The sequence below is a fragment of the Stigmatopora argus genome, chromosome 10 (assembly GCF_051989625.1).
Source record: "Stigmatopora argus isolate UIUO_Sarg chromosome 10, RoL_Sarg_1.0, whole genome shotgun sequence".
NCBI lineage: Eukaryota > Metazoa > Chordata > Actinopteri > Syngnathiformes > Syngnathidae > Stigmatopora > Stigmatopora argus.
This window is the reverse complement of record NC_135396.1, coordinates 3,590,012-3,603,571: the sequence shown is the minus strand read 5'-3', so window position 1 is coordinate 3,603,571 and position 13,560 is coordinate 3,590,012. Positions and strand designations below refer to the sequence as shown.

Sequence of the window (13,560 nt, the reverse complement as noted above, 5' to 3'; positions counted from 1 at the left end):
AAAAAGCAATATATTTACACATCCTTTAAAAATGACAATAATTTATGATTAACGTGATTTATTTTACATTTATATATCAAAATCCAAAAGTATTGGGACACCACTCCATCAACAATGAACTGTTTGCTGTCTTCGTAAAATAGCATAACATAACATAGCGTAGCATAGCATGTAGTTTAACATGGGGGTTCCCTTGCGCTGATGGCATGTCTTAACGGCTTTACGAGGGCCGGCCATGCCGTCCTCGCCGCACCCTTGATCCACCGTGACGGGCACCCGGCAGTGACTGATCACCGGGTTCCCTCGTCAGCGATTTCCCGTCATTATAGGATGGCGGGGTAGGCCAATAAAAGCCAATGTCACCTCGCTTTTTTGGTATTGTATTAATTTTCCGCCTGTCTTTTGTGTACATCCCTTCCACTTAATAATTTCATCTCCGCACGCCATGATTAGCGTTTCAGAGTCATTTAACTGCATTTGCTTTTGTTCATTGGGTTCCGTCATTAGCCGTTATGCTTTCAGTTACATGCTTATTATTTGGAACTGAAATCTCTCTGTTGCGGTATTTTCATGTTTTGTATTTGCCAAAGCGGCACGACGACTGTTGTCGAGGAAATTAGAATAGGATGCAATAAAGTCACGTTCAGTATGTAGCCAATTATGATAAAAAATGTTAACTAGGATAGGCTCGAGCACCCCAGAATAAGCAGTACAGAAGAGGAAATGATAATAATGCACAACATAATATTAATACAAATGTTTTTTGTTTTTTTTTGCAACCCCACTATGCTGCTTCAAGCACATTGTTGAAATTTACGAACTATTGGGTGCATCATTATTCGGTTGTATTTCACTTTAAAGTGCAATACATTTGAATATAATATTTGTTTCAGTTATGTTTAACTTTAATGTGTAATACATTTGAATATAATATTTGTTTTAGTTATATTTAACTTTAAAGTGCAATACATTTGAACATAATATTTGCTTCAGTTATATTTAACTTTAAAGTGCAATACATTTGAATATAATATTTGTGATAACATCAAATATTTGTTTACAAAAATTAAATACGATATCCTGGCATTTTAGGTGTTGTGAATGTCGTGTTTTTTAACAACATATAGCACTGATTAGTATACTATAGATACTACAGAAGAGGAAATGATAACGCGCAACATAATATTAATGCGCATTGTTGAAATTTCCGAACTCAGGCGTTCATCATTATTCAGTTGTATTTAACTTTAAAGTACAATACATTTGAATATAACATTTGTGATAACATTTTACAAATATTAATTACGATATGCTGGCTATTCAGCTGTTGTGAATGTCATGTTTTATTACAACATATAGCACTGCTTAGCATACTATAGGTACTATATTTTATTTTTCAACAACGTTTTTTGTTATATTTGAACTCCGCCACAAGTGAATTGGGTTGGCATCTGCCTCTTCAACTTAATTGTGTACGCAATCAATATATTTAATGCGATTGTTTGTATTCACCTCACTCCCCTGAAGTCACCACATATTCCCTTTTTTTATCTCAAAGATCCCCAGCATTCCCCACGAGAGAATTCAATACATAAAGTTGTTTTGCCGACTCGGCCCAATTTTCATTTCTCATATTTCCTCTGGTCCTGTCGTCATCTGAAGCGGGAACAGGAACATTCCTCACCTCTCTAATCTCCCAGTGTCCACCTCGACACATTGCTTATACGGAGGCATGACGGTGGCTCGAGTGGACGAGATTAGGAGAGGAGGAACATTAGGGAGGAGATAAGAGAAACTCATAAAATGCTCGCATTTCATTTCCTAAAAATAAAAAATAAAAAAAGCACAATATATTCGCAGCTCCTATCGAAGGCGCCCGTTGAGTTACGAGGCCGTTACCCGTGGGCGAATTGAAAAGGAAGGCGGCATAGCCCAGCGTGGTCTTCGGGGAGAGAATGATGTTTAAGTTACTGCAACCTGCTCCATAATTGAACACGTCTCCCGTCCCGCGATACTCCTGACCTCCCGCCTTTGGAAGCGCAGCCGGCATGAATATTTTACAGCGCAAACACGCACACTAAAAACCTCTGGAAAAGTTATCTCCAACGCGTGGGCAAGCTTGGCCGCTAGAGGATTCGGGAATAAAACAAGATTGATGTAATAATGCTCCAAGAAGATCCAAATATTGGCGCTTCCTTAACATCACTTGTTTTTTTTCTCGGTTGGAAAGTTCTCGCGAGCATCGGCCAACATTCAGGAAAGAAATAAAAAGGCATAACTGAGGTAACATTACTTAATCATTGCATGTGCGGTTGTTTTCCTAAAAATGACCAAGTGGCTTGTGCACCAATCATGGTTGTGCTAAATGACCTTAAAGCTATTTTTGTTTGAGCATAACTTTCTGTTACAGCTTAAGTTGAATACAAAAGTGTGAAAAAATATATAGATATAGCAATATATAGATATAGCAATATATAGATATAGCGATATATAGATATAGCGATATATAGATATAGCAATATAGCGATATATAGATATAGCGATATATAGATATAGCAATATAGCGATATAGATAGATATAGATAGAGCTAGATAGCTATAGATATATAGATAGATATAGATATTAGATAGTTATATATATGTATCTATGTATCTATGTATATATGTATGTATGTATGTATGTATGTATGTATGTATGTATGTATGTATGTATGTATGTATGTATACATATATATATATATATTTTTATATATATATATATATATATATATATATACACATACATATATACATATATATATATATGTATAGATATATAGATAGTTATAGATAGAGCTATAGAGCTATGAGCTATAGAGAGATAGAGAGATATAGGTGAATAGATGTATAGCGGTATAGAGCTATAGGGGTATAGATGTATAGATGTATACATATATACATCTATACATATATAGATAGATAAATAGATAGACAGATATAAATAGATATATTGATATTTAGATAGATATAGATAGACATAGATAGATATAAATAGATATATAGATATATATAGATAGACATAGATAGATATAAATATATATATAGATATATATAGATTGACATAGATAAATATAGATATATAACCTAATGGACATTGTAATCAGGTGCGCCTTATGCATTTATGCAATTACAGTTGCATCATAGCTATGCCATTGAGTTGCATGTACGCTTGAATTCAGACAATGCGAATCATGCGAAATGGGAACGAGGGCGGAGTCAAGTCAACCAACGGATACTGTTCACACATTCACGTGTAAAACTGCTTAAAGATCATCACGGTAGCAGACTTAAGAGCCTTTCTGAAAGGGGCTTGATAAAAATAAAGGCTCCTATTTGACCACAATACGTTTTGCCCACAGTTCTGTTTTAAGACAAAAAATGCCTGCTTTTCCCCACCTAGCGACCGAGCCGTCCTTGCGTAGAAGATGAATGCACGTCACGTTCGGAGTGGAAAGAACAAAAGAAAATCAAGCAAGTCAACAGAAGTGAAACGCTCTCAGTAGGCTTGAAACACAATTAGTCGGGAAACGTGATGCGGGCGAGCGGCCCCCCGCGGTCCGCAGGGTAAACGCTGGAGTTTAACGAGACAATTGAAGCCAAGGCAAACGCCGTGGTTGCCTTGGTTATGCTCCCTCGTGCCGAAGAGAAGATTTGCATGAGATTAAACTACCATCATCGCAACCTAGCTGGACGCCTTTTGCATGACTAAAAAGCGATATGTCTGCGCCTCCTGACTGCCATCACGCCATGAGATTCTGAAACTTTTACCATGACACAAAAATACGCTCTTGAGTCCAGGACGGAGGATCGTTGAGATTTGTTTGCTGTCAAAGGACAAATCCTCACTGAGGATTGCGGTTTTATCTTGCTATCGAATTCACTTGGAACTTTAAATCCAATGTCCATCCTATTTATGCCATTCTTCAACATCCTCAATTGTGAGCTGGCAATCACATTTGAGATGATTCCTCTATTCTAGCAACTGGCCAATTTTCAAAAGGAGGCTGCTTAAATTCTTTCATTTGTCCGTCAGTCTGAAGGGTCCGTCTGAAATTGGCGTCTGCGGATTTTGCATGAGAAAAGGTGCCTCGGAGGCGATGTGAGCCCCGAATAAATGTCAAGAAAAACGGCCTGTCTCTGTTGCTGTGGCGTTAATGGGTGAAGCGGAAGAGTGACGAGTGAGAAGGTAGATTTTTCAATTTTTTTTATAGGTGTGTCATATAGTACACGGGAGAATAAAAAAAGCTGCGACGAAAAACGAAACACCGTGCGGTGTGTTTTCAAAGTAAACAACTGTCCTATTAAATCTCTTGGCAGCTATCAATTACATCAATGTAGCCAACCTAAATGAATTCAAAACAGTGCCATGTACACACGTGGATGCTAAGTCACGATGGAAGTACATTGTATTTTTTTTATTACCGAATGACTGGACATTTCGTCGACGGACAATTCTTCACGGGCTAGGGGATAGTGGTTAAGGTTAATGGTTAGAATTAGGTTTAGGGGATAGTGGTTAAGGTTAGTGGTTAAGGTTAGGGTGATTATAATTTTGAGAGAGAGAAATTACCTGGTTGGTCGCTTTCAACAAATTATTTATGCAACAAAACAATCGTTCGCGAGGAAGCAACCGTTCGACAAAAACGCTCTTCGACTAAATATTCATTCGACATGTCTGTTCGACGAACTGTCTGGCGACGAAGTGTCCGGCGACGAATTGTCTGTCGACGAAATGTCCGGTCGACGAACTGTCCGGCAACAAACTGTCTGGCAACGAAGTGTCCGGCGATGAATTGCCCGGGTACCAAAAAAATAGTCAAGAAACGAAATGTACGCTGCATTTGAAATCACAGTATTAGCTTTCTTTTTTAGGAGTGTGTTTATGTGTTTTCACAGTTAACCCAAACTAGAGTTTACACTTATGGACTGTTAGCTGAAGTCAGCCTGCATTTGATTAACTATGATATTGCTCGCATATTATTTTCCATTTTTAATCAGAAAATCAGACCAGATTCCCAAACTAATCATCTTCCAACATTATAAAAATGTTTTCCACCTTATTAGAATCCATCTGTGTACTTATTTATGTTAAAATACAGACACTCTTCATTTAGAGTGAAGATAAATTGACTTCATAAGGGATACAAATTGGTCTTCCTATCGGGAAGTATCACTTTTACATAATTGTAAATAAGTTAGACACAGTGCAGTTGCAAGAAAGTATACTCGAGTGTGCATGTGTGTTTTGGTGTGCATGAACAGATGCAACATAAATGCTTTATTTAATGGAGAGACGGGTGTGAAGAGAAATTCATTTGTGGCTTGACACTGCTACTGCAGTCCCACAGCACAAAGCCCTCGAAAAAGGGATGCTCAGGGGAAGGTGTACGCCTAGTGGGGGGGTCGTGGGGGGTTGCAGGGAATCGACTGAATGAGAATCAGGGTTAAGAGATACAGAGGTGCCCGTGTCGCGTCTCTATGGAAATCAATAACCTGTGCCGCCCGTGCGCAATACAGCATTGCAATTTAAATGCCATTCATTGCATTTAAGAGGAATAATGTCAAATGTAATGGCTTTTTTTGTTTTATTAATGCAAGAACTAAAAATGGGAAAGAGATTTTATATTATGAATTCTAGGTAATTGCTGGAGAACCCGCAAAGATTCACTGTTGACTGTTTCGCAAATGAAATGTTACTTTAAGGGCTTTGTTTTGTCTGCCTGATGTTTTATCTTCTTGTCAGCGGTCGGCTAGGAGCGTCACGCTGAAGGTGAAATCACATCTGACACACGTGAAGCGGATATATATATATATATTTTTTTTTAGCCAAAGGCACTCAAGTCAAGGCAATACATTTTCAAGCCTAGAAGCGAAATATGAAAGAAAGAAAAACAACAAAAACAAGGAGAGTGCACCAACGGAGTCATCCTTAGACACAATGGAGGAGTGTATAAATAAAAAGCAGCAGAATGATCCTAATAAAACAAATGCCACACACTCCCCCCGCAGATTGGGCATCATTAAATGGTGGCCCGGGGGTGGATGGAGTGTGATGAGGAAGTGTGTTCTCGTACCCCCGTCTCGTAATTAAATGGCGACAGGCTGGAAGACGATAAGAGTCGCTCGACTCCTCCCTCACGGGATATGGGGAAATTGTTAGAGGCTACAAAAAAAAATTAAATAAATAAGGTCACTGGTGAGCAAAACCGCATTTTCTGCCAAAACAAGAAAAGCTGACGGATTGCTTGTTTGCGCAAAAGAAATAGCGAGCCCTCGCTATTATGACACCTAGGGTCACCTCCCCTGTGGGACACCTCGATGTGGAGGCATATCATGTGGTTTTTTTTTCCACTAGGCCTTTCCCACATGACCGAGCTTTTCACCCCATCGCTAAGAGCAGAATCTCCCGTGGAGATCGACCTTTTCTAGCAGAGGGGCTTTAGTTTAAGATTTGTGGGGTCTGGTTCTCATCTCAGACACTTCACACTTAGCAGTCAACCATTCCAGTTGAAGATCAAGGCTCAGAACCTCATCAGGGTGTCATAGCAGAAACCGAAAACCACCTTTACGCTTAGAAACTCAAATAAACTATGATACCGATGTACAAGAAGCAATGGCCTGCAGAATGAATCCTGGTACCCTAAAATCCTAGGAGACCAATCTCTTACACAAATTCAGAAGAATGAAGAGGAATGATCTGATGACCAATCTCCAATTCAGCACCTTCTGCACTTCCAAGTTTCACCAAAGTTTACCAATCCAGACAATCAAGATCCAACAAAAAGAACTTTAGTAGCACCACAGGCGATCTCATCCCTCGAGAAAGTATACGAGACTCACTCCGCAAGATGAGCTAGCTTGAACTATTGGAGTTATATTTCAATTGGACGTTTTCATCTGTAAAAAGCTTTTGTGTGGATTTCGCCAAGCGGGCCACTAGATTGGTTTGGACTCCAGATAAGTGCCAACACTCCTTGAAAAATGGCCATGGCCATGCATCGTGATGCCAAAAGGGCGACTTCATGCTTCATTTTTCTTGCTTTCGCTTCAAATTGGATCAGCAGCTGATGACCTTCAGCTAAAATCTTATACGATAGCGCTGAGTCGGCAAATAGAACCGAGCCATCCAGATGCGATGGGTTCCATTGACGTTAAACACAAACACTAGTTTATATTTGGCATGTTTTTAGCTTGTTCGCAACAGGTCACACGGTCAAAAATGGTTCTGACAGAACATGTCTAAGGACATCTATCCATCTGGGCTGGGATTTAGCAGCTCAGGTTATAAACTTCCCATCGGTCGTCTCGCACAATCGCTTCCGTAATTTAAAAAAGGTCAGCTTGGCTCCTGTGTAATTTAAGGCTTTCACGGACGCCGTATTAACCACATATTTAATCACCCTCAGGCAAGAACTAGCTGAATACGGAATGCAAAGTAATGCCATGCATTCTTTTAGTCACACCAAGTAGTAGCAAGGCCATTTATTTTAGAGGAAATTACTTCAATAACTTAAAAAAAAAAAAAAGAAGAAGCGCTGGACTAGTCAAAAATCAAACTTTTGTAACTATTGTTTGGCAGAGAATGTACCGTTTACGCAATAACGTGGAAAAGGGTTCGGCTATCAAGCCTTGCTTTGTGCTTAAAACTAAATTATCATTTTCCAGTAAGGGTTGCAATCAACGGTTTCCGGATGTGATTACCCAAACCACTCATTGGCGGTTGAAGACAAAACTAAATTTACGAGTATTTCTTGGAATGCAATTGAGAAAACCCTGAATTTAAAAGTACTACACAGAAAATACCCTCCGATGCTATCAGATTGTATGAAAAAAAAATAGCTAGTGACATTTATACATTTACACTCACAGTCTGACAAGCATTCTTATGAATAGAAGCGGATTGAAATGACATGCTGATGTTAACGCGAGATAGCGCTGGTCTTACCTGCTACTATGGGAGCCTCTTGACAGCACACCAGCTTGAGGATGACCGTCATCAGGAGGGACGTGGCCCCCCAGCGTGTGCTACGCATTCTTGCAATCACTCTTACACCATCTCTGGGCATTGGTCTGAGGATTAGACAAACATGGACAATGCCATTAAAATCTAAAGAAATGCAATACATACTGCGTATAGATTCGTTCTATACCTGCATTTGAAATTGATTGTAAAAACTGATTTTCCCAGTTTCTCACTATTTTTTGTCATGTCTTTCTTATACACCTTCACTCTGCTTGGACATGCATTGTGATTTTCTCATTGTAATGATGTTTCCATGCGTGAAACTCCTTGGATTATATATTATGCAAGTGTCATAGCATATCGTCTTTGTAAATTACGGATTGTTGGTAGTCATGCATTTTAGTTCTACCATTGAAGTTATCATGAATATCTGGAATTAAAATGTTTCCCAAAAACTGACTATCAAATGCTAGTTATCGTCACCAAACATTCCATTTAATCTCATTCCCACAGAGTTGCAAAAGAGGGGATCCAGTTACACAATTACAACATTTGGATGGAAAGATGAAGAGCAAAATGTTTGAATGAAGACCACCCGTCCACGGACTTCTTTGGAAAGAGTGACCCTGTAGTTTTCCCGATTATCATGGCCGATAAACACTGCAGGGTACTGGCGCGAGGGATCTGATAAATATCCAATTAAGATGCCTTTGACAAGCCCACTGGTTATGTTTGTGTTGGTAACATGTGCGTTTTGAATTGAAATGAGAGTAAGGGATCGGAAAAGGTTAGCGTCAAATTATTTATTACGATAGGCCACATCGTAGTCATGGGTTCCCTCAAAGGGCCTTTATGAATTGATTATTGTCTCGTTTCATTAGATTAAATAAATTCAGTGTGATCTGGTTTGGAAATCTTAGTGGGATCAGCAGTTGTCCAATTTTTTAAAAAGGGGATTGGTAAGAAATATACAAGCAACATCATAGTGACTAACATGAGATTTTGGTCAGTTATACATAGATACAAGATAAATGAAGTTTTACATGATTGTATTTGAGGTTTTTGAGAGGCGGGCTGTGAGAAAAAGTCAAAATTGCTCAGATGAACCTTTATTCAAGTTTGTAAAGTGGTTACTAAAAATTCAGTTTTGGGTTGGGGCTATTGGTCAAATGTTAGGATTAAGGGTTAGTGTCAGAATTTGAGTTTGTAGGAGTTTTTGATCTCATGGTAGCACGTCCTAGTGAAAACAAAACTGCAAAATTTCCCATTTGACAATGATTACAGCTAAATAATTGTTTCGGCGCCTGTTCGAGGATTCATAAATATGAATCAGCACAAGGATAACCAATCAATCCTGAAAGGAAATGAATGTTTTACGGTACTTGTTTTCCGAACCGCCGTCGCTGGTGGCTCAATTGCCGAGGAATGAAATGCCATTATTGTCTCTCGTTATTCGACTCCACGGTCGCGTTGAATTGATTGAAGCCTATTAGGTTGGCGGTGACAAGGCAATGCAAAGCTGCCAGACTCCTTCCCATAAAGGGCACAAAGAAAATTCAGAAGAGACACTGATGCGCTGCATATTGATTGTGAGTAGGCTTGGAAAGCTCCACTTTCTCACAATGACGGACACTAGACAGAGCAGAAAAGTCCTGATCCGGTACTTGGACGTTTTGTCGAAAGACGTTTGGTCCCCAGACGTTTCGTCCCCGGATGTTTGGTCGGCCGGACGTTTGGTCGACCGGACGTTTGGTCGAATGAACATTTGGTCGAACGGACGTTTGGTAGAAGGGACGTTTGGTAGAAGGGACGTTTGGTAGAACGGATGTTTGGTAGAACGGCCGTTTGGTCGCCGGATTGTTACTGTTGAAACCAGCTCTCAAAATTATAATTATGAGAGAGTGAGTTTAATATCTAAATATCTAATATCAACAGTAAACTCTGTCATAATTTGACAGCGAGCGAACCCGGCGGCCAAACGTCCGGTCGACCAAACGTCTTTCGACGAAACGTCCGGTCACGCCTGATCCCGAGCTGGCGCAGGTTGAAGCAGTGCCGCCGAAAACAAAAGCAAAGGTAGCCTGATTAGGAAGTAAGGCATGATTAAGCCAGCTCATTGAAGCTGAACTCAAGACGACCTCCGGTAGCAACTTCTCCGCTGACCCTTAAATCCAATGTTTCCATCTCTTGCATCCGTCTTCTACAACTTAGAAGAGCCACAATTAAATCCCTAATTTCAACTCGTTACCCCTACCTGAAACACAAATATCAAACCAATATTTGAAATATAACCCCTAGAAACTTAATACTTTTTCAGGAGCTGGACGACCGCTTGCCAACTATGATGCGTGTTTTGATGGATTTTTCCGTTCCTTTACGTGGTTCTTGTGAGTCAACGAGCGAACTCCTTCCTCATGAAAACGGATGAAGCGTCTCGCTCCCGAATGCCCACCACAACTCCTCGCTTTATGACAATGAAAGGATTAACCTGCCTCGGCAGCGTAAAGCCATCAGAGGAAAGCGGACCGCGGGTAACTCGGCTGTCCTCCGTAAATCATCAAGTGCTCACCGGCAAAAAATGAGTAGGCCTGCCGAATGGTCGTTACGGAGCCTCAGGAACAGTATGAAATGTAGACAATGGTTAACGGGGGGCAATCACAGCAACTATGGTGTGTAACACTTGCGTCCATCCTCTCATTCATTCATTACCCAAGCTTCCTTTCCTCACGAGGGTAACGGGGGTGCTGCAGCCAATCCCAGCCGACAACGGACATTACTCCAAACTCGAAAAACCTGAAACCTGGCCAAAACACATTGTCTGATATCTTTTTTGGTAGGTCAGCTTGACCCTTGCTCATATAAACATTGGATGCTATCTGCGATTCACGGGCTCCACAATATGCCTCAATAAAACATTAACTCTAGTTTAAAATACTTATCTGAGATCCTCATCCTGGTTTTAAACCCTTTATTTTGCAGACCGAATTGAAAATACAAATCCTTGTTTAAAGCTATAAGCTAATCATTAAAAAAACCCATCCCTGTCTTCAAACATTGGCCCTCGGCTAGAAAAAAATCTACTCCGTTTGATTTTAAGCCCTAACCTGCTGGTAAAGCTTCCTTTAAATCTCTGGCTTGACTGCATAGAAAACATTCATTTGTCCGTGTCCGGCCTCCAACGTGTTGTCGTTGCATAAACCAAGACAGCGTTTCATCGGCTACCATTAACAAACAAAACGCTTTTCAAACAGCCACTCAGTCTAAATCAGACATAAACGCCAGGTCCGGCGTTTGGAACCCGGCGTCCGTCCCCACGGCCATCCGTCTTCCTCCCCGAGCTCGATCCGTGATAAATTAAAAGCTGATTATTTCCCGCGGGGATCCCGCGCCAGTCGGTGATGGATTAGCCCAACGCTGGGCAGCGTGTGGACCAGTCGCCGCCTAAGTGGCTCCCATTCTGTTTGCCATCTTTGACAACTCTTCATTTATTTGAATAAATGCCGGCCGGACCAGGTCGTTAGAGGACAGATGGATGGTTCTTTGATTTTTGGGGTCCACCCCTATTATCGTACGGTTTAGCCCTGACGTTCCCATAACAAACAGAATACATCATACAAAAACGGACATGTTGCGCTCAGGACAAACATAGATCATCAAAAGGATGAAGGGCACTCGGAAGTTCCAAACGTAGAGCCTAGTTTGAAAACCTAACAAATGCTTAAAACTCGTATTATAGCTGGAAACCTTTCTTCAAAACAATGGGATTGAATTGCTGTTTTGAATTTTTAACCTCACGCAATCTGCCTACCCTTTCGTGGCTATTGGACATGTAACAAAGAGTGTACATGAAATTTCGTACGTGTGTTCGGGTCGTTTTCGCTATCTGGGAAGTTGTTTCGCATGTGTTTGATTCAGTCATTCAGGAGAAACTACTGTTTTAATTAAAACCACGCTATGCGAGACCAGAACCCACCGAGACCAAGACTTTTGATAGTTTAGACGAGGCCATAACTGGTCTTGAGTGTTGCAACACTACAAGAAGCCCAAACTTTGATTTAATTAAAAGACTTAGTTGGATATATTTATCATGTTTCCTCACTCAGGTGCACCGTTGTGATAAATTCTTCAGTGAACAGCCATATCATTGTCATAAGCGCACTCGGCAGATGTGCGTTCATAAATAAAAGCTGTTGAGATTCGCCAAACTGCATTTGAAAGGGATTTGACAAGTCGTCCGGGGAATTTTTGAGGATTACTACTTCTTCACTTCTAAAGTTTTTCTTACATAACACCCGTGTGAATTTCCACATTCAAGTTTTAGTTGTATCGGACAAGAGTGTCGTTTGAAAGTTTCAAGTACTGTCTGCTAGTAAACCCTGAATAACTATGCAACTCACAGATGTAGTCATACCTCTACTTACGAATGCCTCTAGGTTACGAAAGTTTCAGGTTACAATTTTTTTATATGCAAATGAGTGAAATTGGGCAAGTGAATAATAGTTTTATCTTCACTCTGGTTCTAGACTTTGGCACGGGTGCGAATATATCTGGAACTGTCTTTCCTAATAAAGTTAAATACAACAGAACTACAGGTTCCATTGTATCACAACAACATGCACCTCAGCACTCACTGTGGATTTTTAAAACTACTTTATATGCAATAGCCAACACATTTCTCATGTAGAGAGCTTGTTAACACCAGATGACTAAACACTTCATTTGCGCTCATGTAAATTAGCGCCGGATTGGAAGGCGTGTTTGCGAGACCGTCCAAATGGTGTTTTAAAAAAAAATGTTTAAAAAATTTAAAATTCCTGCCGCTGTCGGCTTCTGACAACTACAAGTGGCAGACTTTCACGCTCCGGCAACTCACCAACGAAGCTCAGACGAGTGATATGAGACATGAAACGCATGCGAGGGGGGAGCGAAGATTACTGCAGTCCAACTACAACAGCGCCAAGACAAATAAAACATGATAACAAGAACTCCCTATGTTCGTTTGGCGGGAGGATTTGGACTTTTGTTTTTTAATCCAACCGGAAAAAGACAGCAATTGTGAAAGAAGAACCATATTTCAATGGTACTCGGACGTTTCGTCGAGCGGACGTTTGGTAGAGCGGACGTTTGGTAGAACCGACGTTTGGTAGAACGGACGTTTGGTCGCCGGGTTGTTACTGTTGAAACCAGCTCTCAAAATTATAATCATGAGAAAGAGAGTGAGTTTAATATCTAAATATCTAATATCAAAATATCAACAGTAAACTCAGTTAACATAATTTGATAGCGAGCGAACCCGGCGACCAAACGTCCGTTCTACCCAAAACGTCCGTTCTACCCAAAACGTCCGGTCTACCCAAAACGTCCGGTCTACCCACAACGTCCAGTCGACCAAACATCCGGTCGACCAAACATCCGGTAGACCAAACATCCGGGGACCAAACGTCCGGGGACCAAACGTCTTTCGACGAAACGTCCGGTCACGCATTTCAATAAAAGAACATTCTCGGAGAGACATTCCCCGTTCAAATGGCTTGGACAGCTATCACCACCAATGGCAG

General features: G+C 40.6%; 1 protein-coding gene across 4 annotated transcripts in view; it reads right to left on the bottom strand.

Annotated features, from left to right (window-relative positions):
* robo1 (roundabout, axon guidance receptor, homolog 1 (Drosophila)) overlaps positions 1 to 13,560 on the bottom strand; it is a 220,907-nt gene that overhangs the window by 146,727 nt on the left and 60,620 nt on the right. For all 4 annotated transcript variants that reach the window (XM_077610931.1, XM_077610936.1, XM_077610933.1 and 1 more), the window contains exon 2: positions 7,985 to 8,109. In XM_077610931.1, the coding sequence (XP_077467057.1) occupies positions 7,985 to 8,109 (125 nt within the window). The remainder of the gene's footprint in view (positions 1 to 7,984; positions 8,110 to 13,560) is intronic.